Here is a 26,033-nt window from a genome sequence, read left to right on the forward strand (position 1 = left end):
GTGTCATTCACACACTAATATTAGGCTGAAATGATTTTACAGTACCAACTCTAATTAACGAGTTCACATGATCATCGGTTAATCTGTATCGTTGAGAATGTTTGATTAATTTGAGTAATGCAAAAATATTACGTTCATCATTCAATGTATAGATCAGTAAACAAACAAATGACTGACTTTTCGGACCAGATATTTATCGCCACATTTCCTACTATTACATGGCATAGGAACACTTGAGTTATGATTAATATTGAGTTTTAGTATCTAGGTAGTTGTATAATTATAATAATCTATAAACACATAAAAATTTTCTGTTCGAAGTTGATTATTAAATTTGTCCTATTGACTGCTGAGCTTATTCTGATAATGGTTACTTATATAATATTCTTTCATTGTACTGATGGAAATGTGACAAATTAAACAATGTGCTTTAGAATTTTTAGAAATGCAGAAATATTGCAACCCCAATTTTTCTTCAAAAATGCCACCTTCTTCATGTACTTTGCGTTTCATTTAAGTTTTTTTCAAGTATTCTTCTGTTTTAGATTGAGGTGTATCCATAATTGGGTCAAATTGAAAACAAAAAATATTTAAATTTTCTAAAACTACTTTCAGTAAATTGTCGTTTTCTGTTTGAATAATCAATTTCACTATGAAAAGTTTCAAAAATGTATTACATTTAAATAAAAAAAAAACTTACCAAATATTAATTATTGTTAAGCGTTCGAGGGGCGCATTGAAAGTTCTCTGGGGCCGCATGCGGCCCGCGGGCCGCAAGTTTGACACCTCTGAATGGCCCACTATATATTTAGTCATGTCATATTTCAAATTTCCCATAGCCGCTCTTTAAATGTCACAGCTAAAGTGCGGGCGACAGACGAAAGTACAGGCTAATTTAGTCACGCACACGACTGCAATATTGCAATGAATCCCTCACATGGTATTGTCGCGTTATTGTCACGTGTAGTTATGTATTTGTCGTACTGTAATTAAGCAATGCTCATTTGCCACTGCACACAACGCGCCCTAGTATAATTAAGCTAATTTTTATCAGATTGGAAACATTGTGGATGGTAATGCAGGATAAAAAGGCTTATTCGTCAGGAAAAAGAAGCCAGTTTATTACTTTTGTACATAGCCCCCACTGGAAACAAAAATACCACGCCACCGCTCAAAATACGAAATTTCGAAAATTTTTAGATGGCAATACCAAATAAAAAAGGCATTCCATATACGGAGCAAGATGACACGTAACAATACGACTCCAATAACCTTGCTCACTTCCCTGTAGATTGAAGCGTAGTGATGCATTAGATTGACTCAGCTCGGTGCAGTTGTGAGATAGAATCTATCTATAGATGATTAGCGGAATTACCCAAGTGCCGTATAGTTCGGTCGCTGTTTTAGTGAAGTATTCTATTTAAAGTATTCTATATATTAGTAGAGAGTATTTACAAGAATGATAAACGATGAGATTGTTATATCGTATAGTAAAAAAAACACAATGTTGGCATCCTTGTTCTACTACAGACATGCAATCGGCATGTTTTGCCCTTTACCTCTCTGGCGATGCTGCCGAGAAAAATGGCGGAACTCGTGATGCATTGAGTGATCGATTATGTACCTTTTCGCTGGCGGTCTGTTGCAAATGCTTTTACGTGACAACGGACGCGCTTTTCGAAGAAGCGATGCCACCTACCGAGAGCGCACTCGGTCTGCCTTTTCGTGACATCGTGATTTACACCGCCGCAATTCTAAATTCGGACCTGCTTTCGTGGTATTGTGAAACGACTTGGACAGATAGATCCCTATTGATCAGAAGAAAACCGTGAAAATTTGGCAGCTTGTCGTTAACGAGTATCAAATACGCGCCACAGATCATGCTCACGGCGGTATGCAAGACAATCCGACCGTTCAACTTTTGCTTCGTGATGTATATTGACGTGTATACTTAACAGAAAGGCGAGACGTGTGATGAACGCGCGAAACGGAGATATATTCGGCGCGTTGCGACCAGGAAAAACCGTTCCGGAAATGATGTAGCTTATGGTAGTGACGAACAGCAGCGAGGCTGGCGGCCGAATTAAACTACAACACAAGTCGCGCAGAGTGTTGCACACATACACGATAAACGGCCGCGCCTTGCACGTTTTTTTCAGCGAGAAAATATTCTTTAATTTGGGGATTTTGTTGATGAAAATGCATGAAGTTTTTATCTTCATTAATTTCCCATGCATAAAGTTAACAAAAAGTACCCGCCCTATCTCCCGTTGCCATCCTTTTTGGTTAATATTAATTACACACAACAGATGATACCTTCAGTTGAGAGTTCGACCGCCATTTTTACTGAATGGCGAAATTGTTTTTTGCTTCAAAACAGTTTATATGCTGAAAATGTGATTCCCGCCAAATGGTATTAATCGAAGAAGACCATTTCACTCTTTCATTATCGATGTTCTTGACACACGGTTACTCATAAGACCGATACTGAGTATACTGCGATCGTGCTACGAATGTATATTTTAAATATAGCATACATACGCATGCTTTCGATTGAGGTTTATTCCATACGCCTGCAATTCGATACACATTTCGGATGAAAATGGGTTGTCATACGAACCTAAAAGCCACTATACATACTAATTAACCACTTCGAGGTAAATTTCTTTAATTGTATAATAAGCACCCTGTATCAATTATTTCATGTTGAACCCAGAGGAAATCTCTTGTAACTTGCTATTTCCATCGGACGTATTTGATTAATTGTTTATGGTTGTAATATTTTCACTGTACCTCCGTTAACTCTTTAATATTAATTAGTATGAAATCACGTTGGTACTGACTATGCCGGCGTTAAATCTCATTTTCAATTCCTGTGTCCACTACCTACGTAATCCCGGTTGTATTGAATTTTACGGACCATTCAAAAACGAAAATATTTCTGTCGCCAAATGAAACATTGTCTACATATTTTTATGAAACATTGTTAAAAGCAAATTTGGGAAACACTTTCTAAAATGTGATAAGACTCAACCAATCACTTGGCAAAAAACTCTCATTTATACCCGGAAATCTGACTTGCTTTTAATTTTTTTAAGACAAAATTTCCTCAAAGCAAGGTCACGCGCTCACTCACTCAGAGCGGGAGACTGATCTTTAAGTGAAGTTATGAGGTCCAATCACTGACATGGCAACTGCGATTATAAAAAAATTACATCTGTAAATTAGTTAGTGAATACCGTGCATTGGTTTTGGTCATAATACTAAAATATTTCATTTTTTTTTCAATCTCAGTTAATTTTCATATAAAGTTACTTTAAATTAGTACATATTATGAAAACATGAGAACAAGATCGAACTTATCATCGTCAGAATTCAAACTAGAAGATATTAAGAAGGAGAAGAGCGGTAAATCTTTAAAAAAAGAAACAAAACATACCGAAACTCAAAACGAAAAACAAAGTATCGAAACTATGTCGCCTGAACATGAATCGGACTCTAATACGATACACGGAAATGATGTTGATAACGGTATAGTCAAGGATAAATCGAACAATACCAAAATGGAAACGGAAAAAGGTATAATACGATATATAAGTAGACGTGTAATAAGTCTATAAGTGAACTTTCATATTATGTCATTTATGTGTAAAGTTTTTATACCAGTCAATGTATACATCTACATAAAAAAATATATATACAATAATCTTCTACCGGTATACGTTGCGTACGGTTCATCTACATACCTTTTTTCAAATACACAGATGACATTAAGAAAACTGAAAAATATTCAAAACCAGTCGATGAGCTCAAAATTGTTGATGAAAACAATGAGAGCGACAAAGAAAAATTGAAGAATTTGAATAACGAAAGAACAATACAAACGGTTCGTGATTCAGATTGGAATGCTCATTTTTATTTGCATTTGGGAAGTTTTCATAGAGAAGACTTTTTAATCGAACAATTTCATAATTTCTTACAATCATCGAAGGTTAAAAATCTGTCATATTCACCTGATTTATCCATGACATCCCTACTGATGAGGTTGTTAGTATCTATATACCCTAACAAAATGCAATTTAATCCTCTATATAGGTTGCCGATGCCCGATAGTATAATTATATCTTTATTATCTGTTTATTAACATTAAGCGAGTGGCGTAGCATAAAATACTGGATAATAATTCAAGACTTATAGCTTTTGTGCCCAATGTCAGGAAACTTCAGAAACAAGAGAGAAAAAAAGCACTGATTTACACGAAACAGAAGAGTCAAAATCGACTGGTAAATCGAACAATCTTATGGATTTGTCACCTGGAGCGACGAAATCGACAAACCTGGATGATTCTACCAATAAGACGAATGCTCCCGACAACAAATTGTTATCCGAATTTGGGTTTACTGGAGCAATATCACCTTTTCCTCCGACTTCAGCTTCTTTATTTCCTGGACATCTACAATCTGAATTTGCGAAATCCCTATCGGCACAGTTTTATAACAGGTTTGACCTCTATATGTTTTGGTGTTGCACGAGTATCAACCATAAAAGTTACTATAATTTTATTGTGAATAAACCCGAGCTTTTATCAATTAAAATATGCCTATCTTTATTATTTACATCTCCGGCACCAACAAAGATCCCAATCGAGTGGTTCCCCGGTTGCGCGCCAGAAGAATATTTAAAATACTTCGCGAAATATGAAACTATTTTCTAAAAATCACTTCTCATCTGCCCTCGTTTAAAACTTGTTACAAAATTATCAACGTCGCGATTTATACTAGACAAAGTAACTCATCACCAAAAAAAAAGAACCCACGTCATTAATCAAGTCTCCCCCCCCCCCTCCCCCCCAAAAAATAATTAGTTAATACAAGATATTAAAGCGAAAGTATTCTAAAAACACGTTGGAATAGGTGGACGGAACGTAAATATCTAAATAAAGAAATGAAAATATCGAGAATAAGGCCAGCCAGATCAACTCTAACAAATATATATATTTCGAATTAGCTTCACGCCCCTAAAAAATTGTCCACACCCTCTTTGTGGAGCGCGGCCCATCGTTTGAGAACAACTGTTTGTGCAAAGCGTTATAGATTACTGAAATTTTTGGGTAACACAAATAAAATTCAAGAGTTATATATATTGTCTTCATTTATGTAGAAGAGAATAGAGTTGGCATGGCACTCTGTCTCTGTATATTATTCGCGAGTTTGAAAATATTTGGGAATCATTTCTCTAGACACTTATACAATGCATTGTGAATCTTTCCTTTTGCGTTGTCTATATCAGTGTTTTTCAACCTTTTTCGAGCCAAGGCACACTTTTTTCAGTGAGAAAATCCCGCGGCACACTACCAGCTGAAAATATGGCGGAAATACCTAATATTCACAATATAAGTGTTATATTGTAAATATAAGATTTTTAACATTGAAGAAAGATGTTGAATTGTACATCTCGAATAGTAATCAAATAAAAACAAAGACAAAAAAAATCGCCACCAGATGCTGCCACGGTCTGATATAGAACAGTACCACACGATTACTCTGCCGGACGCTACACCGCATAGACATACAACTTGGAGAATTTCCCACGGCACCCCTGACAATATTTAACGGCACACCGGTGTGCCGCGGCACCCCGGTTGAAAAACACTGGTCTATATATTACAATTACATCCTGGGTGAAGTTGGGTGTTACGAGTTACGACTGTTCTAGAAATGTCTAACCTTTAACGCCAACCATGCTAGACGGGATGCTGGGGTCGATATATTTATTACACCCATGCATAGATGTTAGTCACCTAGATTTGGCAATATTCTATAATTTTAACAAGGGAAAATTATGTAATTTAGCCTTAGCCTACTCGCTTCTCAAGCTATGATGAATGTGAAAGAGGAACCGAAAGACGTGAATACATCGACATCTCATACAAGCTTTGTGCCACCTAACACCAGTCACAAATCGTCAACTAAAGTTACTACATTACAAGTCCCACCTAGGACAGATTCACGCAGTAGTGACGGCAGCACACAGTCATTTGATGAGCGTCTTGGGTTAGTATTCATATATATATATGTTATATTCGCCATATTGTTGAGTTTGTTTGTTTTTGATAGTTTTTTTTTTATCATAAATAATGTTTTTGAAATCTATTCCAATATTAGTACTGTTTAAGTAGTTGTAAATATAAATATCAAATACCTGAACAATTAATATTTATCATTTCTCATGGATGAGCCACGCTAAAATCTCATGTTTCTAACGCACAGGTCGCGTCATCAAGACCCAATTCATCGATCCTACTCCCCAGCGCTATCTGGCGGCGCGTCGGATATTATTCTTCAAAGACCTCCATCGGGTCTGTCACCGAAATCTCTCGCTGAACAACTTCGCAACAATGATTCTGCTAGTATGGTTGTGTCAAGGCAACAAAAATATAACAGCCGTAACCCAGGTGAATCACAATACTGTAATCGTATATTTACCAATATTTAAAGTTAGAATGGAAAACAAATGACACAAGAATATTACTTACGATACGGGTTGTCTTACCTATACATTCCGGGGATACCTCTTATATCTAGTTATATTTTTCTATAGGTTACACACGACAGCCTCACTTCCCACCTGCTAGTGAAGGAAGCCCACCTTCTGCTGGTATGTTTCCTAGTCCAAACCTAGGCGCGTCTGAACCATACACTTCCCTTAGCGGTGGAATCCCAGTTGCTTCAGGCAGTAACCTGTCTTCATCGCCAAGTTTGCATCATTTCACCACAAGATACACTATAGAAACACCAGCAGATCCTTCACGACTTGGAGTGGAACTGGTATTGGATCATGATAACGAAGAACCGGTAATTGAAGTTGAATGTGGAGGCAACCGAGGACTCTTGTACGTCAATAAATTGTGCCAGGGTAGCAAAGGTAAGATCTAGGCCTCTAGGGACATATAGAGATAATCCCCGATAAAAACGCAACACATGAATTTATTAATCACTTCTGCGAAAATCGAGTAACACTTGATTGTACCCAAAAGTTTCAGTAATCTACGAGAAAATGCACAAAAGTTATGTTCTCTCCTAGCTAGAATTTGTTCCAAATGACCTGGGTTCTATGTTTTGATTCACCCTGTATAGTTTTTGTTACCGGACATTAACAATTGTAGACTTGTAAGACTATACAATAATACCAGAATCAATGGTAAAATAGATGCATTTTTGTCGGTATTTTTTCTATATATATCAGAGAGTAATTCCGATCCTCTTTTTGAATTATTTACAATTACTGATGTTTCGATATTCTCAAAAGTACCAAAAACATCCTTTTGTAATCATTATTCGATCTTCAGATAGTTTCTGTGACCGATAATCTAAAGTTTTGTATCTCCTGACTTATGGTTGCATCTTAAATTGTTTTTATTTTGGCCTATTATATGTATTGAACTATATTTTACTATCAAGCAGTACATTCTCATATCACAAGTTGTCTAGTGTTAAGGAACCGGAGGGTTATTTAGCACTGTTCCTCTATTTGAGTTGAATTGTTTTATAATATGGGACCGTATGGCAGTGAATCCCTACCTTTTTCATACACTTTTTCCTTTGCATATCCTGGATTTATTTATGCGTCAGTATTAGTAATATTACACACAAATGCAAAACAAAATCCCTCTCTAAAAACAGTAAAATTCCTCCCTAAGTGAAACGTTTTTATAGGGAATGGTTTTCAACCCAATGAAACATTCTAAAGGCTCGAGGAATCCTTATTATATGTATATTTTTGATCATAAAATATGTCACAGAACTCTTGTAAAACAGACTTATATTATGAGATTATATTAGGCCCGTGTATTGGAGTATATTTATTCAATATACATATAGTAATATGGACTGTCGGATTTGAATATACACTTGCTGAACCCCTGGACCAGTAACCCCTGCGCTTTCGGAACTCGGAACCGTGGAGTTTCGCAGAACCTCGGATGAAAACTACTACGATAAGGCCTTGGGCGTTGAACAAGTAATAACCCACATTAAATTACAATGCCGGTTTTATTTTTCTTTCTTTTATGTCACCCTTAATAAAATCTCACGCCTAAACTCGCTGTTATAACTATTTTTCACTATTCTGCAGGCCAATCTATTCATTTTGGTGACGAGTGGCTGACACCTAACGAATTCCAATTTATCAGTGGACGTGAGACAGCAAAAGATTGGAAAAGAAGTATTAGACATTGTGGAAAAAGTTTAAAAACTTTAATGACGAAAGGAATTCTTCAAGTCCATCCACCAGTGTGTGATTGCAATCAATGTAGAGGATTACATGCAGCGGTAAGTTTGCTTACATTTTTAATTATAAGCAGCAGAACTGAACTTTTTAATTGTTATGGTCTTGGGGTTGGTCGAATTAATAGAATAAAATTGAATCGAGCATAAATTGACCGTGATCACGTATATTACCGTATTCTGGATAAATTTTAAGTTTTTTATAGAAGTAACACCTTGTACTATAAACGCATAACAGGCTTAATGATTCAAATCAGCAAAAATTCCATCCGATGTTAGGATCTAAAGATTTCGATTTCAGTTAGTTGTTTTATTTTGATAAGAATTTTACCCCTTAGCCGTTAGACTACTGATAATATCACGCATTTCCAAACAGGGTAAAATCATGTTACTAATAAATCGCAAGATTGGAAATTTTTAAATATAGTCAAAATATAAAGAAAATAAAATGTTTTAGTTCAAGGTTTACCAACTGGACAAATTTGCTCCTTAATGGTAAGTCTTGGGGTATTCCACTTTGAGGTAAAAATTAGCATTGATACAAGATTCAACTGTTTATGTAAACTCAATGCAATCAACTTTAGACATCTGCATCCACAATTTTTTTTTTCAAAGTTTTTTTTGTTTCTTGAGTCATTATAGGTATTTGTAAAAGTTAAAATATAAACATAGGATACAAATTTTGCTTTTACAAATGGCAAGGGGGTAAATGAGAGAATAAAGGTTGAGAATCCCTTGTTTAATTCTATAGCTTTGAATCGTTCTCCAACGAACCTAAGGGGCAAGAGGTATCACTTCATTTTAAAAGGCATGTAATACAATTTTTTATGAGTATGTTGTTACACAGATGGCTTGTGAAAATATTGATTCCAGGTTTTGTTTTTCTAAAGTTTCCGGTAGGCGGATTATGAAGGGTACAAAATGCTTCAGGCGGAAATATAACACACGGTTGCATTTATCTTACAACACGAAAATGAATTATCATTCGCAAATGCGTCTTGAGATGAACGATATGAGTTTTATTATTTTCTTTATTGCCTATGGGAAGTATGCTTAGATTCGACTGTAGGATACCTTATGTTTATTTATTTATGAAATAGGTGTTAAAATTTAGAATTGATTTTCACTTAGTTAGAAGGAAGTTGTTTTTAGCAGATCTTGTAGGATTTCTTTTCTTTAATGATATAAACTTTTTATTATAAAGTTTCAGTCTAAGTTACTTTGCAACGCATCAGACGACGGTGCCGTGCCGTTTTAAAATAACTGAAAAAACGAACACAAGTAAATGTTTAGTTTACAGATAAATCTGGATAAAACGATACTGGTTTGTTTCAACTGGATCCTGGCGGCGTTCAATCTGTTTCCGTGCAAGCGATTCTTGCCTCGCGGTCCGTACACTGTGAAGCCTATCGCTTTTCAATGAAATTCCGACAGCTTCCGCTTTGTCAAATTCCCTTTCAGCTTAGCTGTTTCCGTAATGGTGTTGACTATCGACTATTGTCTTTTCTATAAGTGTGTGTACCTATTACTGTAAGTTGATGACTCATTCATTACCTTGTGCATGTCGCAGTTTCTCTTGCCTTATTGGCAATATGTGAACAAATATCGTGTTACTAAACTGTTGCCGTGGAAAAATCGCTTCACAGGGCAAATCGATTTCAATTTTTCAATGCCCGATATTTCACTTCATATTTTTTTTTTTATAACGGGCACACCTCCATATGATATTCTGTACATATCTTTCAACGGACTCAGGGGGGAGTGGGGGCAATCTATATCTCTCTCAATATAATTATTTTGGGTGTCATTAATTACTTGCCTTCGAACCGAGAATGTTACAGTTCACTCAAGCCTGTATGTTTGTTTAGAGATGTGTTCGGGGTGAAATTGGCACAATTTTAGCTAAGTTCCAATAATATTCAATCTTCTCTTGGAAAGCACCCATACGACATATATCGGTCACGATCTGAAAACCGAGAACAGAACACTGACTGACTCAGACGGACGAATGTGCTACTCGCTCAACCGAAACAATGACTTTAATAATTCAAATCTCGCTATGTCTTTATGATGTCATCAAATCGCCGTCACGCTTCGTTTGAGTAGGAGTTGATAGAATCGACACCAACGAGTCTGCGCATTCCTTGGGGAAACCAAATATAATTTAATCATTGGTTAATTGGAATATACGCTCGAGCTGTTAAAATTTTGATAAAATTAACTTGTTTTAATAAAAATATATATATATATAACAAGTTTGTCCGGCAACGAATGCTATATCAGTGGCATAGGCTTGATCGCCATGAAATTAGATAATTACAATCGTGTATACTTCAACTCTGATGTTGTTTACATCCATAAAATCAGACAATTTTTACACCACCAAGAAGTTATTAATTCAAGATGCACGGCAATTTATACGCATGTCATCTATGGCCATGACAAACTACTGTACTCTATCACCGGCAAAAAAAAAATTAACTCATAATCAGCGGTTTGTATCTGATTACGCATTCTTATAAATAAATAATATTCTAAAATTCTGAAATAAAAGCAACCATATTCAGTTTCGAATTTGCAGAAAATCATAGTTAACTTCACGTTTTTTCTAATAGTAAGTATTTGTCAGAATTCCAAATCAAATGAAAAACAAAATTCATTTCTGCGGCAAGTCGCTATCACACTGGCGACGTTCTGGCCACAATTTTAGGTCTCGGCGCCGGTTATGAAGCCCAGACGAGACCGCTGTTTTGTCAGGCCCCCTTAAAACAAGCCACGACGGCGCCAATTCGGAAGCAGACGCCGTTTAAAAGGACGGTAATGCTCTCATCGTCGATTCGATAGCTTATGCGGTGTAGGCTAAATATGATAACTGGTGGCTTTCTATTTTATGAGGTCAAAATTGCCTCCATAGAATGTATTCTATTGCAGTATTGAATAAATAGTCAGTAATAACGGATACTTGATAGTTTAACCGTGAAACTTCGTTGAGCAAACATCAGTCTAAGGTACGAGGCATAGGATACCTGGATAGGTTTATAATTCCTTATTCACGCAATAGAGATGAAAACGTATGAGTCGATTCAGTCATTTGAAGCCATGCTTACAATGTAATACACTGTTAGAAATATTCGGTGACTTCGACTAAAGTTCACAAGCAAATGAATAGTGAGCATAAATTTACGATAGTAATACATGTGTATATAAATATATAGCGTATGAGGCGAAATTTGAATTTTCAACCTTTGGATTAAAATGGTAAAAGCTGTCAAATTACTGGGAATTTGATGTTACATAAGTGTGTTAAAACGGTAAGAGCGTTCATTGGCACATTTTAAAAAATTAGTGTGAATTTAATTACGGGTGGTAACCGTCTATATTACTAGAATCAAAGTGAGAATTTTTGAATTGGAGAAAACTGAGATGGATTTCAGATAGACATTTTCGAGCATGAAACAAAAATAGACAATGATTAGTTCATAACCGGCCATAGATAAAGAGGAATTATTGTTAGCTAAAATTTCCACCAGACCTATCTGATGAAAAAAGTCATTAGTAAATAGGATACAGGGATCAGGCCGAGATTGTGAAAATATTAATTCATCTAATTTATGTTATAACTAAAACACTATTGCACGTCGAACCACAGCCACCGGAAATGACATTCTGACAATAATGCCGCATCACGGAACTTCCGGATTTAACTCGAGCGCGTTCGATTTTAATATCGAGTAATGCTTCCTACTTTTAGCATAAGCCGGCAGGTTTTGTTGCTGTTTAGTACTATTTTAGTTTTAAACATGGATCGTAGGTGAATAGTACAATAAAGATATTTTTTATGTTCGGCCGATGCATGGTAAGGAATATTTTGATCAGGAAATCGACACCCACTTTTTGATGTTGAAGAGCCAATGAGTATCTTCACAATTGCATTGTTTTTGTATTACAGTAGTGAATGCATTTAGTGCTGCTAGAATTGCCAAAGAGTAGATAGGCTCGCTCTAAATCCTTGTACTGCATAGTTAGACTCGTTAAGGTTTTCAGTTAAGAGTGACATACAGGGAATTCCAAAATGAATGAAACGCATTAATTCGATTACCAATTCTGTGGGTTCATTTATTTTGAGACACCCAATATTATACCGTGTAGAATCAGAACTTAAATTTGGAAATATTTGTGGCAAGTATGCAATTCTATTTATTGTGCTGGAGTTACGGATCGGGCGCGCTCGTGTTTAATTAGGTTACTGCCGTTATTTCTTATTTTAGACTTTAACTCCAGGACTTGTAGCAATACTGTAATATTTGTAATGCTTCCCGAACGCGGTATCGCCTTGTTTATCCTTTATATTGGGCTATTCTCAGTTATCGATATTTGATGCGAATTTGTATTGGCTTCAAATTGAATTACCGGTAACGTAGAATTCAAGTTAATTCAATCAAGGTTTACTACAGCTTTTATTTTCGTGGATTAAAAATTAGAAGATAATAGGTTTTGTCGAAACTGTAATACAGCGGTCATTCTAAATCTTATTAGGTATGTATGTCATTATATCACTTGTTCAGAGAGATCGAAGCATGTTGATTCTGTAATATATGACATTTAATGCTTACATTTTTGTTTATTATTGTTTTTAATTATTAAAATAAAAAAAGACGTGTAGAGTAGTTTACCTATACCATTTTGTAATTCTTTTCGCAAGAAACAAAGTCAAAATACATGGGCGACAGAAAAATCACACTTATATGTATGACTCATCTTTCTTCCATGCTTGTGGCCACAAGAATAACGAAACAAATAGTTGCAATTTCACGTGAATATACATAAGTGGGAAGAGGATGTCAACCTCGTGTAGGGAAGGAAGGAACCGCGCATTTTAATACAGAATGTATGGTACGGTATAGAATATTCACGCGTATGGCTGCGTTAAGGTGCTAAGTAGTTTATATGTATATTATATAAGGACGAAACTGCGTGATTTGACTTTTGTAGTAGACCATATTGAATTATAATTGGTCATTTGCTGACCTTAGAATTTTTTACTATTAGAGGCTTTTGTCAGTGGCGTCTCTGAAAAACTATGGCATGTGGCAATCACAAAGTTTTGTCATTTGTAAATCGCGACCAAAATATGTGCCAAATCAATTATTTGTTTTTATATATATATATATGTGTGTGCGTATTGTGCTATCCCAGAATTGTAAGATTATCCAGCCTTTTAGTTTTTTCCGGCATCTGTCTAAAAATTAATCTGGTCTTAAATCGAGATTAATTCGAGACAACCATGTTAGACGTTATTACAATTATCTTTCCACTTTCCAGCAAATGAGTCAACGTAAGTGACGTTTTCTTGAAAATTTTGCGTGAATGCGTCGAGACGCAATAAAAGTCTAGAATCAACAATCTGATTTTTACTTGATAGGCAGGCAGTTGATTAAAGAAAATTAATAAAAAAAAATCACATGTAAACTGATTAGAATTTATTTTGTAATGAGCAGTAATAGCAAAGATCTAAGCGCACATACTTGGGGGAGACCGATCAGAGTCTAAAACGAAAACACAATCACGAATCGGAAGATTATGTACTAGAAAGTAGGAGTAGGGATGGTTATCTAGTTAAAGTATTTGTTCGTGGCCCAAGATAGCCGTTCTGTAGCATTTTAGAGGGGTCTAGGTCTCAGTTTGGGAAACTTTGTCGCAGTAAAATGCTTTTATCAAAATGTTGTGTCACAAACGTGGCTTCTGCAGGTTCGGTTCCAATTATTCTTGATCGTATTCAGGTTTTAATATAACTCTTGTGCATTTGTGCGCCGTATTGTGGTATCTGCTTCCATTACCATTTTGGTTTAGTATTCAAAATTGCTACATGTAAGGTATGAGGTTTGTTTTATTAGACAATTTCTTTTACAATTTTTTTACAAAGTGTAATTATGTTTAAATAATTTTTGTTACGTTACGGTAATAGTTTTTAAAATTCTTTCGTTGTGTGGCCAATTTGTACTCATATTCAATCCTAATACTTACCAGTATTTAAATTCAAGATTCATATAAATAGCAAAGTTAAACGCTTCACAATCTTAGTTGAAAAGACGAAATACATTATACGACAACAGACAGGCGTCTTCAAGCAGCGTTATTTTTCATATACATGACGCTTACATGATCTTCCGATACGGAAGGAAGCTCTAAATAGAGAAATAGAAAAGATGTAATAACGCTACACACTATGAAATCTTATTTCTAGTCATACAATTTTCTGAATACATCAAATCCTTTTCTCTGTCTTGAGTTATACATTAATGAATATATGGGCACGAAATGTTTTTTGAAATGTTCGACAATGTACAGAATTTTCATATGCATTCGGTTCATTGAAACAATCAGACCGTTTATCAAAATGGACTGCAGAGCAGATTCACCGGCGCAGAATTGGATGTAAAACTACTGGACTCAGTGCTGTGAGCCCCAAAAAGAAAAAAATCTTTTTCCATTTTTGGAATAAACTCAATCAATCAAATTGAATAAACCAACCATTTTTTAATGAAAAAAATGAAGCCATCGAACAATATTAGGTATAGGACGCCAATTAACAAAAGCTGGAATTTATACAGAAAGCCGTTATCACTGTTACGGTCAAATCCACTTTGCAAAATTTTCAGCAGTGTCCATTCCGGTTACTTCCTCTTGCTCAGATAGTCGAACCCCTTTCTTCCTTGTCAAAATACATGACGCATCCATTGACCACCAAAGATCTATATTATAGAAATCTTCCTTTAATGCATCGGGATATCTCATTCATGAGTGGTTTATCGACGAAACACGCGTGGTGTGAGATTAAAAAACGGCTAATTTGCTTGATATTCGCGTTGTTCGGTTTCTTCTAGGCTTCAAATATGTGCTTGCGCGTTTCCGGTACTGCTTCCGTGTTTGAGGTCTAGCTTGTTAGGCGTAGGCTTGCCTTCGTATTCTTGTATTGTACTGTCTTAAAAACATTATCAAAGCAGTTTGCGGTTAAGAGCGAGACAGATTAGAAGATATAATTTTTCATATTTGCAGCTGTTATGGAAAAACTATAGCCTACATATGTTGCTTCAGCAGCTCTCAACATTTTATTGCTCGCCTGTTTCTCAGAAATGAGTCTCAGTGAATTATGTCTGAAGTAGATAGCAAAGCTGGAAAACCCAATCGATAAAATTAAATGCAAAAAAATGAATATTAGGCTGAGTTTTTATCCTCCAGCAGTTAGCAACTTAAAATTTCGCTTAACAAATATTAGTTTTTTAATTAAAACCTCAATCCCAGTGCCGAACCGCATTTAATTACTATGTAAAGTGAGCAGTTGCCCCAGAAATTGGGTTTTATAAATACACAATATGGGGTTGTACCTTGTAATCAACAGTACTTTTAGACATTTACAACATATTTTGTTGTTTTTGGACTTTTTGATTTTTCAATTTCGGTGAAAATTTTGAAAAGGCCACTTTATAATAACTTTCTGTTAGTATGTTTCTCACGCCTCATACTTGGATCTGTTCATCATTTGTTTAAATTTACCTAGACTAAATTGGATTAACTTACAATCACAAGCATTATCCAATGGAAAATACATTAAGACATAATGTCTCGACCATTTTCCTTCACTCGACAGCGAGTTTAAAATAATCAAAGCATAATCAAATATGTTTTCTTAGTGATAGTAATCACTTGAATATACGTTTTTATGGTGTTTTCAAGATTCACCAACATGACTGCGAATCTTCCAATCTTTTTTTTTAATTCTATATTTTATTTGTTACCGTTGAATTTTGGGTTAAAATTAATCAATTCACTCTTTTTTATTTATTTCGTAGTCAAAATTATTACCTGGTAAAAAGCCGCCACAAAAGGACATCAACAATAACGCAACGATCAGAAATTCCTCTCCTTTTGACGCCACAGCAGACAGCGACCTGTCACCTCCAGACGCCATGACGCGTCACGGGTAAGTGGTACTTAGGTATGACTTTTGATATGTTATGTTTATTGATATCCAGTGGGATTATCCTATCGACTAGAGAATTAGTTATGGCGCCTGGAATTGTTATTGTATTCTAGAAAGAGGTGATCTCGACGTCCCAGAAAGATTTGTAATAATTTCCCTACGTACGTTTGTGAGCTTGTTTCTCGGGCATTATATAAGCAATATAAGCAATAATAAGAGGCAAAGAAGTTTTTATTTTATAAATAGCAAATTGCACAATATATGTGGCATAGGAGTATCGAAAAACATAAGCTATGTGCAAATCCAAATTTTTTAAACTCGATTAATTAATCTACGAAGCTATGTAAAGGCTCAAAAGTGTATAATATATAACGAAAGGCAACAGCTTTCCAAATTAACTAGCCGCTTTTCCCTCTTTCCCATCTCCTGGCGTTAATATGAGAAATTCCATAATATTACGTCATTCTAGTTGTGATTATATGGTCGCGAAAGAACATTAGGAATTAAGTTTTCATGTGTTAAGTTATATAATATATATCAGATTCAATTTGTTATATTATCGGACGATACACAAAAAACTAGGACAATTAAGTCATTTAAAATGTCTCAATTCAACCTGATGCTTCTTGGCTGAAGTTATAGTTACGCTGCACCACGGTACATGGATAATCCCCCTTTGGGCATGGGATTCTTTCGCAAAATTTTTTACATTTTTTACAAAAAATTTTTACGTGAAACGTGAAATTCTAATGAAAAAGTCTATTTCATCGTATATATAAAAAAACGATGTAATTCTACATATATTTGTGTTGTGTACGTTTTATATACAGAAAGTAATGATTCATTTTCTTATATCAGATTCGATGGTGGACTTAACTCAATTATATCACAACTGAGAAAAGCGAATGGATTCGATTCTACCGAAGCCCAAGATACGCTCGATCTGTCCACAAAATCTCACAATAATAACAACAAAAATGGAAATATTTCCCCAAATTATAACTCAAGAAAAAGGTCAAGGAATGATATGTCACCAGAATCAAGGGTAATGCCACACTTGATGTATATATATGTATTAATGCGTTTCAAAAAACGTAAATTTTACGGCCTCCGAATTTTGTGTAAGTGTCTTCATATAGTACTGAATACTACAATGGGCTTTTATGGGACTTTAGATCCGAATGAGTCTTTATATCAGGACCTGGTACAGGTTTACTGAGTTAAAATCTGCACACCCCCAACCCCATTTATCACATCCCGGGCCTGGTTTACTTATAGAACCATTGTACGGACTAGGATTTGAACCAAAAAATTTTATGCTGTAGTAATGTGACCAACACATTTATTTCATCTGGATTCGTGTTTTTTAGCCAATTGTTTTCTATTTGACAGAGACAAAACAACGACATTGAAAACGGTAGATCCACTTCACCCACTTCTTCTAAGCGACCATATGCAAGACATGATGAATACAATCAGAGAAGTTACGGTAAGATGTCCTTGATTGACTAGCATTTGTACTAGTCTAGAATACTAGGAACACTGTGAGGGTGTCCGTACATTTGAACCCATGTACATTTGAACCCATGTGTATATCCGCGGGTTCAATCAATGGGTTCATCATGGGTTAGGTTAGTATGAGTACAAATATCCGTAAAACCAAAAAAAATTCCATAGGTGCAATGGCATGCAGGTGCAATTGTCGTGGGTTCAAATGTACGTGGGTTTAAATGTAATGGAACCCACTGTGAGACCTTTTGTCACAAAAAATGTTTTGAGGGTATACAGTATGTATACGCATCTTGTTGTATTATCCAGCGTAATTGTGCCTATATAACCGATAAAGCAGAGGTTAGTAGCTACCGACCCGATATCAATCAAATTGTTTTTTATTAGCCATTCGAGTGAACCGGCACAGTAAAATGGAAGCAAAATTGAAATAATATATATTCATGTTTTTGCCCAGAATGGACTGGATAAGGCGATATCGGTATCCGTCGTGTACATTTCCAGATTTAATGCTTTGAAACATTTTTGTAACGTTAGAGGCAATTGCTACTGGGTGTTACTTATATGATATGAAAAATTTATAATTCTGTATCTAATCCGAAAAAGTTAGACCAGTGGCTCAACACTGGTGCTGTTAACTCATTACCATAAATTATTTTATTCAAATATAAAATAAAAAGTCAACTAACGAAATTGAAAGAATAAACGTGTAGCAGTCAAAGAATTAAAGTCGGATTACTTAAATTAATGTAGTCATCTTCAATGGTTCCGAATAAAGTCTTTTGCTAGAGGCTCGATTCGTGGACCCCTAGAGGATTCGAGCGCCCAGTTTGAAAACCATGAATTATTCCACAATGATGCCGCGAAAGATGCAATGACTTACAAACAGTTTGTAGAGAGATTGATATGGTTATATATATACATTTAATATTGTTTGTTGATATATTTATCTCGAATTCTTAATATTCCATTTTTCTTTGAAAACAGATCAGTCATCGTTTGCCGCGTCCTACCCTTTCCTGTCACCGGAAGAACAATATCGCCGCATGTTGGCGCTTTTGAACCGCTCTATGAGTCCATCGGAACAGCAAAGGCAAATATTCAACATGGCACAAAGTATGGCAGACCCTTTATCGATGTCGTCTAACGCTCTTGGGGGTTTTCAGGCTTTGGCAAATTCTCTGAAAATGGAAGGCTTTCGTGGGGACAAATCAAAAAGGTATTTAGTTGGGATTCGGTATATTATAGGTATATTCATAGCATACCCATATGGAGGAGTCGTTCGTTAACTTGCGAACGCGGCGATGAAATAAATTGTGACGTCATAAGAGATCTAGAAAAATGACCCAACGTCCTCTTCCCTCTCGATTGGTCCGTGGAATATGTTAATATAGATGCATCCATCCATTTAAGTTTCACGACAATTTTACAATGTACATTGTATTTTACAGTCGATACAAATCTGACCGTGATCGCAAAGACGAAGGGATACACTCTTACGATCCGAGTCAGAAATATGGCAAGAAGGGCATTGACACACCTTCCAAACGATATGCAAACAGTCCGGATAAGTATAGAAAACCGGATAGACGCACACCAACACCATCTGGACATCGGAGTGGAGAGCAAAAATTCATAGCGCTTGAATCAGGCCAGCGTGCATCAAAGCATAGAGATGATGGAAGATCGTCTTGGCCTGCTCATAAGCATTCTACCATGATTGAACTAAATTCTGGGGGATCTGCCGCTAGAATGCCGGACTGGGTTCCAAGATCATCTGATCGGAATAGCTATAATTCGGAAAGAAAACTCGATTTTAAATCAAGTCCAAATAAAACCGTACCCTTCAATGGATTTTTTCCGGACAATATTGTACTGTGAGTATTATGGTTATTTTTGTTGTTTTTCACATTTACGAAGATGTATCGTTTTTGCTTGAAATTGAATCGGAGCCGGATTTTCAAACTTTCACGAGGTATAATGGAAAATTTTGATTCCTAATCCGGGACTTTTAATTTAAACTTGAAATTTTGTTATTCCGGAGTCCGGAATGTGATTCCGGAGTTGGCGTCAACATTCTGTTAATTTGGAGTTGAAAATAGGAACCGGAGTTGAATGTTCAAATAATTTGCTGTTCACCACAGTTCTGAGTAATAATCTGCTTCAATTTTTAAAATTCTGATTCATTGCATATAGTATATTATATACCGTATGCACATTTTGGTATTTTTCATTAATTTTTTTTCAAATCTTATACAGAGATCGGATACCAATCAGCAAGACTCCGGTTACCACATTACATCACCGTCCTCCATCGAACTACTCAGAAGAAAACGACACTCGTAGACCGACCGGTAACAGACAAAGGTCCTATAATTCGAATAATCACAAAGATTATCGGCGTCGTTCGTCTGGAGCTGAAAATTCTGGTTCCAAAACAACTCCTATGTTAGATCTCCAGAAACATGCGGTACCGATGCTTTCACTAAAACGGCCTACGTTGGATGATTTGTTTAAATCAAATGCGGATAGAACTTTAGGGTATGTATAGATAGCATTTTAAGTAATTTTGGGTTGTGGACTTAGGTTGTATTCATGCCAAATCAGTTTCAGGTCAATGATTAAAGAGGTTACTTGTGTTCGTTGTGCCATTACATCACTCAGTGGCGTATCTACGTAAAACTGCGCCCCGTGGCCGTTGGCTGATACTTGTTCGTTTAAATTTGAGTTAAAAAAAAAACGAGTTTTAATTATTCCTAATATGAAAATTTTTTATTAAAACATTTTGCGATTAAGACTTTTAGCGCCCTGTCCAAACGACGCCATTGGAAATCGCTGATCTGTGGGTTCAAATCTCATAAGATATAAATAAATTTCCTTTTCCCTGGGATAAATATTAAAACCCATTAATCATCATATTTAAGAAGATGTTCGACCAAGGCACTTTGAAACAACCAAACAAGTCATGTAACAGCGACAATTGCGTGTCTATCGAAACTAGTTCAAAATTTTGAAATAACCTAGACTAGAGTGAAGTTGAGTTTTCGAAAAAATTTTACTCTAGTCGGGTGAGTCATGCTGCATCTATTATTAAACAAATTTTTGTTTTCCTAGGAAACGTCTCTCGAATAATTCTGATCAAGAAATGAAAGAAATAAACGATGAATCTCCATCAGCAAGACAAAGTTCAAGCGCACCTCCCCCGCATTTATCATCAAACGATATAACAAGGTTTGACTTGAAATATGTTTAAATCGCTGCCTATCAGAGTTGAAATTAAACTGTTAAAACCTCGAGATGTAATTACAAAAAATATTTAAGCTAAACTTCGAAAAATGCTCCGGAGTTGAAATAGTCCATTATTGTGTCATTAATTTGCGTATTCAATACCATATTGATTTCTATGACTTCCTATATCGAAAAAAACTATTCGAAGAGCTAAAATTATGATGCAACGAGGTTCTTACAATGACAACAAGGTAATCCAAATTATAAAAATAGTATCTATAAGTAATATTTTCTCGTTTTCAGCCAATCTAAGAGACCCACATCTGCACAAGGTAATTGTAGTTCACAATTTCTTCTCCCACCAATAAGGCACAACACACTGCCTATGACGTCACGGGCCATCACGTCATCAAGTTTTATCGATGGCGTCATCGATGTAAATAACAAATACGAAGATTATCTTAAAAAACGAAATGACGAAATACAAAAGGCAGTAGATGAAATGAGACAATGGTCAACTAGTGACGTGTGTCAATTTATAGGAGAAATTGACGAAAATATAGCAGAACACGTAGAGGTGTGTATATCTATTGTTGTTTTATTTAATGCATTACTTCTTGGCCACGAAATACTGGACTCAATCGTGTGGAAATATTTATTTCTGTAATAGACCAGATTTTTTTGGTTTATCCAGTTGCGACTCAATAACGGAACCCATATATTTCACAAAAATGATGAAAATATAATTTTACTCTTAAACTTCCGTTTGTGTATACTTGCTTACACTCAAAAGACGCTTTTCACAAAAGTTATGTTGTCTTTAAAAATGTATGTTCCAAATGACCTGGATTTCTATTTTTGGGTTAACCCTGTACCATTTTTACATCGTGTAGAGTTGCTACGATAGTCTGGCTGGATCATTCGCATGAGCAAGATTGTGTATACTCTGGGTATCTGGTGACTATGGACTCCGGGTCGTTAGCCAAGAGTCTATTCAATGTTCTAAGTCGCTTTTTTTACTGACGCTCACTAGGCCATCGACTTTTTGTCTGGAATGAAATATTGCTATCAAATATCAAGTCTGAATTTCGTTATTAGGAATGAACAACAACATAATAAATGGGGGCTATGGCCTAGCGGTTAAAGCGCCAAACTTTATTGCACTGTTTTTGTGACTTAAACTCCGTAACCATTTTTAAGGAATTTCGCAAGCACGACATCGATGGCGAAGGGTTACCACTTCTTAACGAACAACACCTTATGAATATCATGGACATCAAGTTAGGGCACGCACTAAAAGTAATAGCGAGAATACGAAGGCAATTAAAGATTCCACAATTGAACACATGTTGTCATCATACGTTACTGTGTCCAACTTTGTCTCCTGCTACGAAAACACCGACCCCGAAATCGCCTAATGGAGATATAAATAAAGCGGACTCAGCACATGTGGAAAATGGACACGATACGTCATCAAAGACTGAAAATGACTCGACAATGAACGACGATGACACGACGGACCTTAAAATTGACGAAAATACAGACCATGACGAGCAATGAATATGTATGTTTCAAGTTTTTGAAATTTATCTTATTCCCCTTTGCAAGTTAAATCACGGAGACTGACAGAGTATTCTTCAGTTTACAATATAAAATTTCTTGGCAATTGGGCATAGCTATGACGTATATATTTTGTTGATTTTCAACATCAAACTTAAACTCTTTCACAGTATTTTTAGACGGCACAATTTTAGCATTTATCTTTATTTATATGTCGTTTTCCGCTTTACTTTTTCTTTTGATTTTTTTGTTAATATTTTATTTTTGTGATTGTTTTTGATTATATATGTTATGGCTCCCGGGGTGTAATATGACTGTATCCCGTGAACCCGTATAACTGAAAGATTCAGAATTCGTCTCTGCTTTCTATTTCGATTTTGAATTGCAACAGCAACATATGACAAATTTTAATTTGTAAAATTTGATATAAGTTACAATGTTAATGTATATTATTAGTTTTGAATTGTTTGGAACAACTTTTTTAACCCATCTTCAGGTATCTTTTTAATTTTTGGCAATATTCGAAAGGTATGCTATTTAAGGGTCGAGAGAGCGTACTAAAATAGCATTTTAACCACATAGTTATTTTTATGTCTGAATAAAGTGTTATTTGGATGAGTAAACTTCTGTGTGGATGACATTATATAATATATCAGTTCGTTAAATTATATTATGTTTATCGATATGTCGGTTCCTTCACAGTTCCTGCTTTTATGCATTATTTCAACATATTCTATGTGGCCTTGGGGAAATATTTATCTATATTTTAACGCACTATCAAAATTGGTTTATTTCTTCAAGCTGCCTCAGCTAGATTTAATGAAACGACATTCTTGATGCACGTTTACGGTTGGGTATCCATCTAATTCATTTTCATCGAAGTACTCTCGTTATGCGGTGTAGGATGTTATGCAAGGTTGCTAGTACGAAGGCACATGGATTGTAAATCTAGACGTTTAATTTTGTCTGTGTTATGTTTTATATGGTTGAATTTTTTCTATTTTTCTTGATGAATTGCAACATTTTTTTCGTATTCAAGAATTTAAATTTTTTGCTATTTTTTTCGAATGTTTCTAAATTTTAAATATGCGGATTTCAACGTTATGTATAATCATCGGATTGTGTTTAATAAATAGTTTAAATTTGAAGTATTAGTACTTGAAAAGTCCTGCTTGATGAGCTCAGCAAACGTAGTTAAAGAATATGAAACTTAATTAACCAAATGATAGCCACTGACTCATACATTGTCATCTGTCGGATGGAGCCAGTGGAAGCCACCGATGAATAAATAGGCTTATGGTTTAGCATCGACATCAAACAATATCAGTTCCATTCGGTAACTTGATTCACCAACTCCTTGTACGAATAGCATCCATTCCATCTAAAATTCCGCAAAACGAATTAGGAATTTATTACATTGAGTTCAGTGGCGAAATCGTGTTATTAGGTTGTGGGGAGAATTGAAAAGGAAGCGAAACAGCAATGGCGATTAATTATTATTTCTTTTTTCTCTCTCTCTTCCTTTTTCTTTTACCTATTTTTTTCAATTCATGTATTTATTTTCATGTATTTGTTTATTTTTATTTACGTATCTAAGTACCCATTTCAATCAATCGATCAATTTTATTTCGGTCGCTCTGGTATAAAACAAAAAAACAACAAACGAACAAACACAAAAGTGACGCAGAGGACCTGGAAGACAGGCATAACTTAAGGACAAAATTAAAAACACGAAAATACTCGTCCGTCCATCAAAAACAGTCAAATAACACAATAAAAATACACGATACAGAATCGGGCAATATCTTCAAATAGTTCGATTCAAATATGCAAACACTGATCAGAGGAAGGACAGGGCAACACTTTATAAAAAATAGAAACATTGATAGATTTTTTGTTGACACGGTTGTGATGTGGTGCAATATTAGTGGGAATACAAAATGTTACATAAAATTTTTGTTGCAACTATTTCGAGAAATATTGATGCATTGCCAAAAACACAAATACGACTAAATTAGGATTACAAGGTTATGGGAAACTTGATATAGCATGCGAGTGAGCTTCTAGCAATGTCACACGAAACAATAGTGCAAAAATATTGTGTAATTGTGTCACACTCCACACATCTAAACAAAACAAAAAATTAGCATATATATCAGTGATCTAAATCCTGTTGCACCCAAACGACTGCAATTCATATGAACAAACACACACACATAATTGTACACAATTGCTGAAAACGGTAGGTAGACTCGAAAAATTAATTTCGGGCGTCTTAAACTTCCCACAAAGTTAATATATATACTTGGGCAACTGGGCTATATATACATTCAGACATAAGAGTTCCGGCCTCGATGGTATTGAATTGTCCAATTTAATGGCTTTACGACCCTATATATATATATCAGTGTTGATTGTATAGCTTGCCGTTTTGGGTCGTTGGTCCAGCTTAATGCCGATGAGTCCTGTAAATAAAAGTTTATGGGGGCTTTGTCACAGCTGTTTCTTCATGGTCAGATTATGATGGCATTCCCATATTTGTGAAATATTTTTTCGTACATAAACAGTCAATATGTAGTTGTAGAGTCTACATTGTAGACCAATCTATCCCAGTTCGGTAGCCTACTTTCTGACTTTTGTTGCCTATTTCCATAGATTTGTGTCTTCAAATAATCCAACGAGATAAGCCTCACTTGCTTTTTTCATTGCTGCAGAAGTCAAATTCAGTCCAGAATTCCCAGCTCTACATCAAATACAGTCGTTGATCAAATCATAATATCGGAGAGAATAGTTGTCATGATTCCTATTCAGTCAGTTGACATCAGTATGTGATCGTGATGGCCAAGCTTCCGCGCCGCAACGTTTTTAAAAATCCTTTACAAGGTTAAAAATATTTACAAGACATTGGTCCACTTCGCGCTCATTAACGTTTTATCAAGATTCCAGCATTTTATCATTATCCCCAATCGTTGAAAGCAGCTGACTACTCCGCGGATGTTCGAATAGTGTCAATGAGTTAATTGCATTTAAAAATGATTGCCTGATTTTTTAAAATTCAGGACGTTGGATTAAAGAAGCGAACCGGAAAATTGCGGTATGTTGTTTGTTCGCGTAAACAATTCTTCTGCTTTCCTTTCACCAATTCTCATTTTGAACGGTTTTTAAAAGTTTTGTCGTATTTTAAATCTAGTTCGCTTTTCACCTATTTTACTAATTCTATATGTTCGTTTACTTTTTGTGTTATTTTGATTCCAGAGGAACGAAATAAAATCACTGATAGGTATATTAAAACCGCATAATTTGAGACAAATAACTGATTAAACATTCCCGTACCCGGGTGACCGTACATTTGAACCCATGTACATTTGAACCCATGCGTATATCCACGGGTTCAATCTATATGCGGGTGCTAAAACCCATGGGTTAGGGTTAGTATGGGTTTAACTATGCGTGAAACAAAAAAAATTCCA

General features: G+C 35.5%; 1 protein-coding gene across 1 annotated transcript; it reads left to right on the forward strand.

Moving 5' to 3' along the window:
- Window positions 1–3,294: 3,294 nt before the first annotated feature.
- Window positions 3,295–23,717, forward strand: LOC120340895 (uncharacterized). Its single transcript, XM_039409284.2, has 16 exons — window positions 3,295–3,579; window positions 3,765–3,886; window positions 4,217–4,500; window positions 5,853–6,053; window positions 6,270–6,454; window positions 6,601–6,924; window positions 8,134–8,330; window positions 16,136–16,266; window positions 17,125–17,311; window positions 17,659–17,755; window positions 18,763–18,994; window positions 19,227–19,652; window positions 20,035–20,316; window positions 20,890–21,006; window positions 21,307–21,580; window positions 22,204–23,717. The coding sequence occupies exons 1-16, from the start codon at window positions 3,342–3,344 to the stop codon at window positions 22,561–22,563; spliced, it is 3,657 nt and encodes a 1,218-aa protein (XP_039265218.2). The 5' UTR covers window positions 3,295–3,341; the 3' UTR covers window positions 22,564–23,717.
- Window positions 23,718–26,033: the final 2,316 nt, after the last annotated feature.

The sequence above is a fragment of the Styela clava genome, chromosome 14, assembly GCF_964204865.1.
Source record: "Styela clava chromosome 14, kaStyClav1.hap1.2, whole genome shotgun sequence".
In the NCBI taxonomy this organism is placed as follows: Eukaryota; Metazoa; Chordata; class Ascidiacea; order Stolidobranchia; family Styelidae; genus Styela; species Styela clava.

What these genes read in the sequence shown, in the direction of transcription:
- LOC120340895 (XM_039409284.2), top strand. Translation starts at nt 3,342, where the DNA reads ATGAGAACAAGATCGAACTTATCATCGTCAGAATTCAAACTAGAAGAT. An exon ending in TCATTTGATGAGCGTCTTGG is followed by an intron (nt 6,054 to 6,269) that starts GTTAGTATTCAT and finishes TCTAACGCACAG; the next exon opens with GTCGCGTCATCAAGACCCAA. An exon ending in ATATAACAGCCGTAACCCAG is followed by an intron (nt 6,455 to 6,600) that starts GTGAATCACAAT and finishes ATTTTTCTATAG; the next exon opens with GTTACACACGACAGCCTCAC.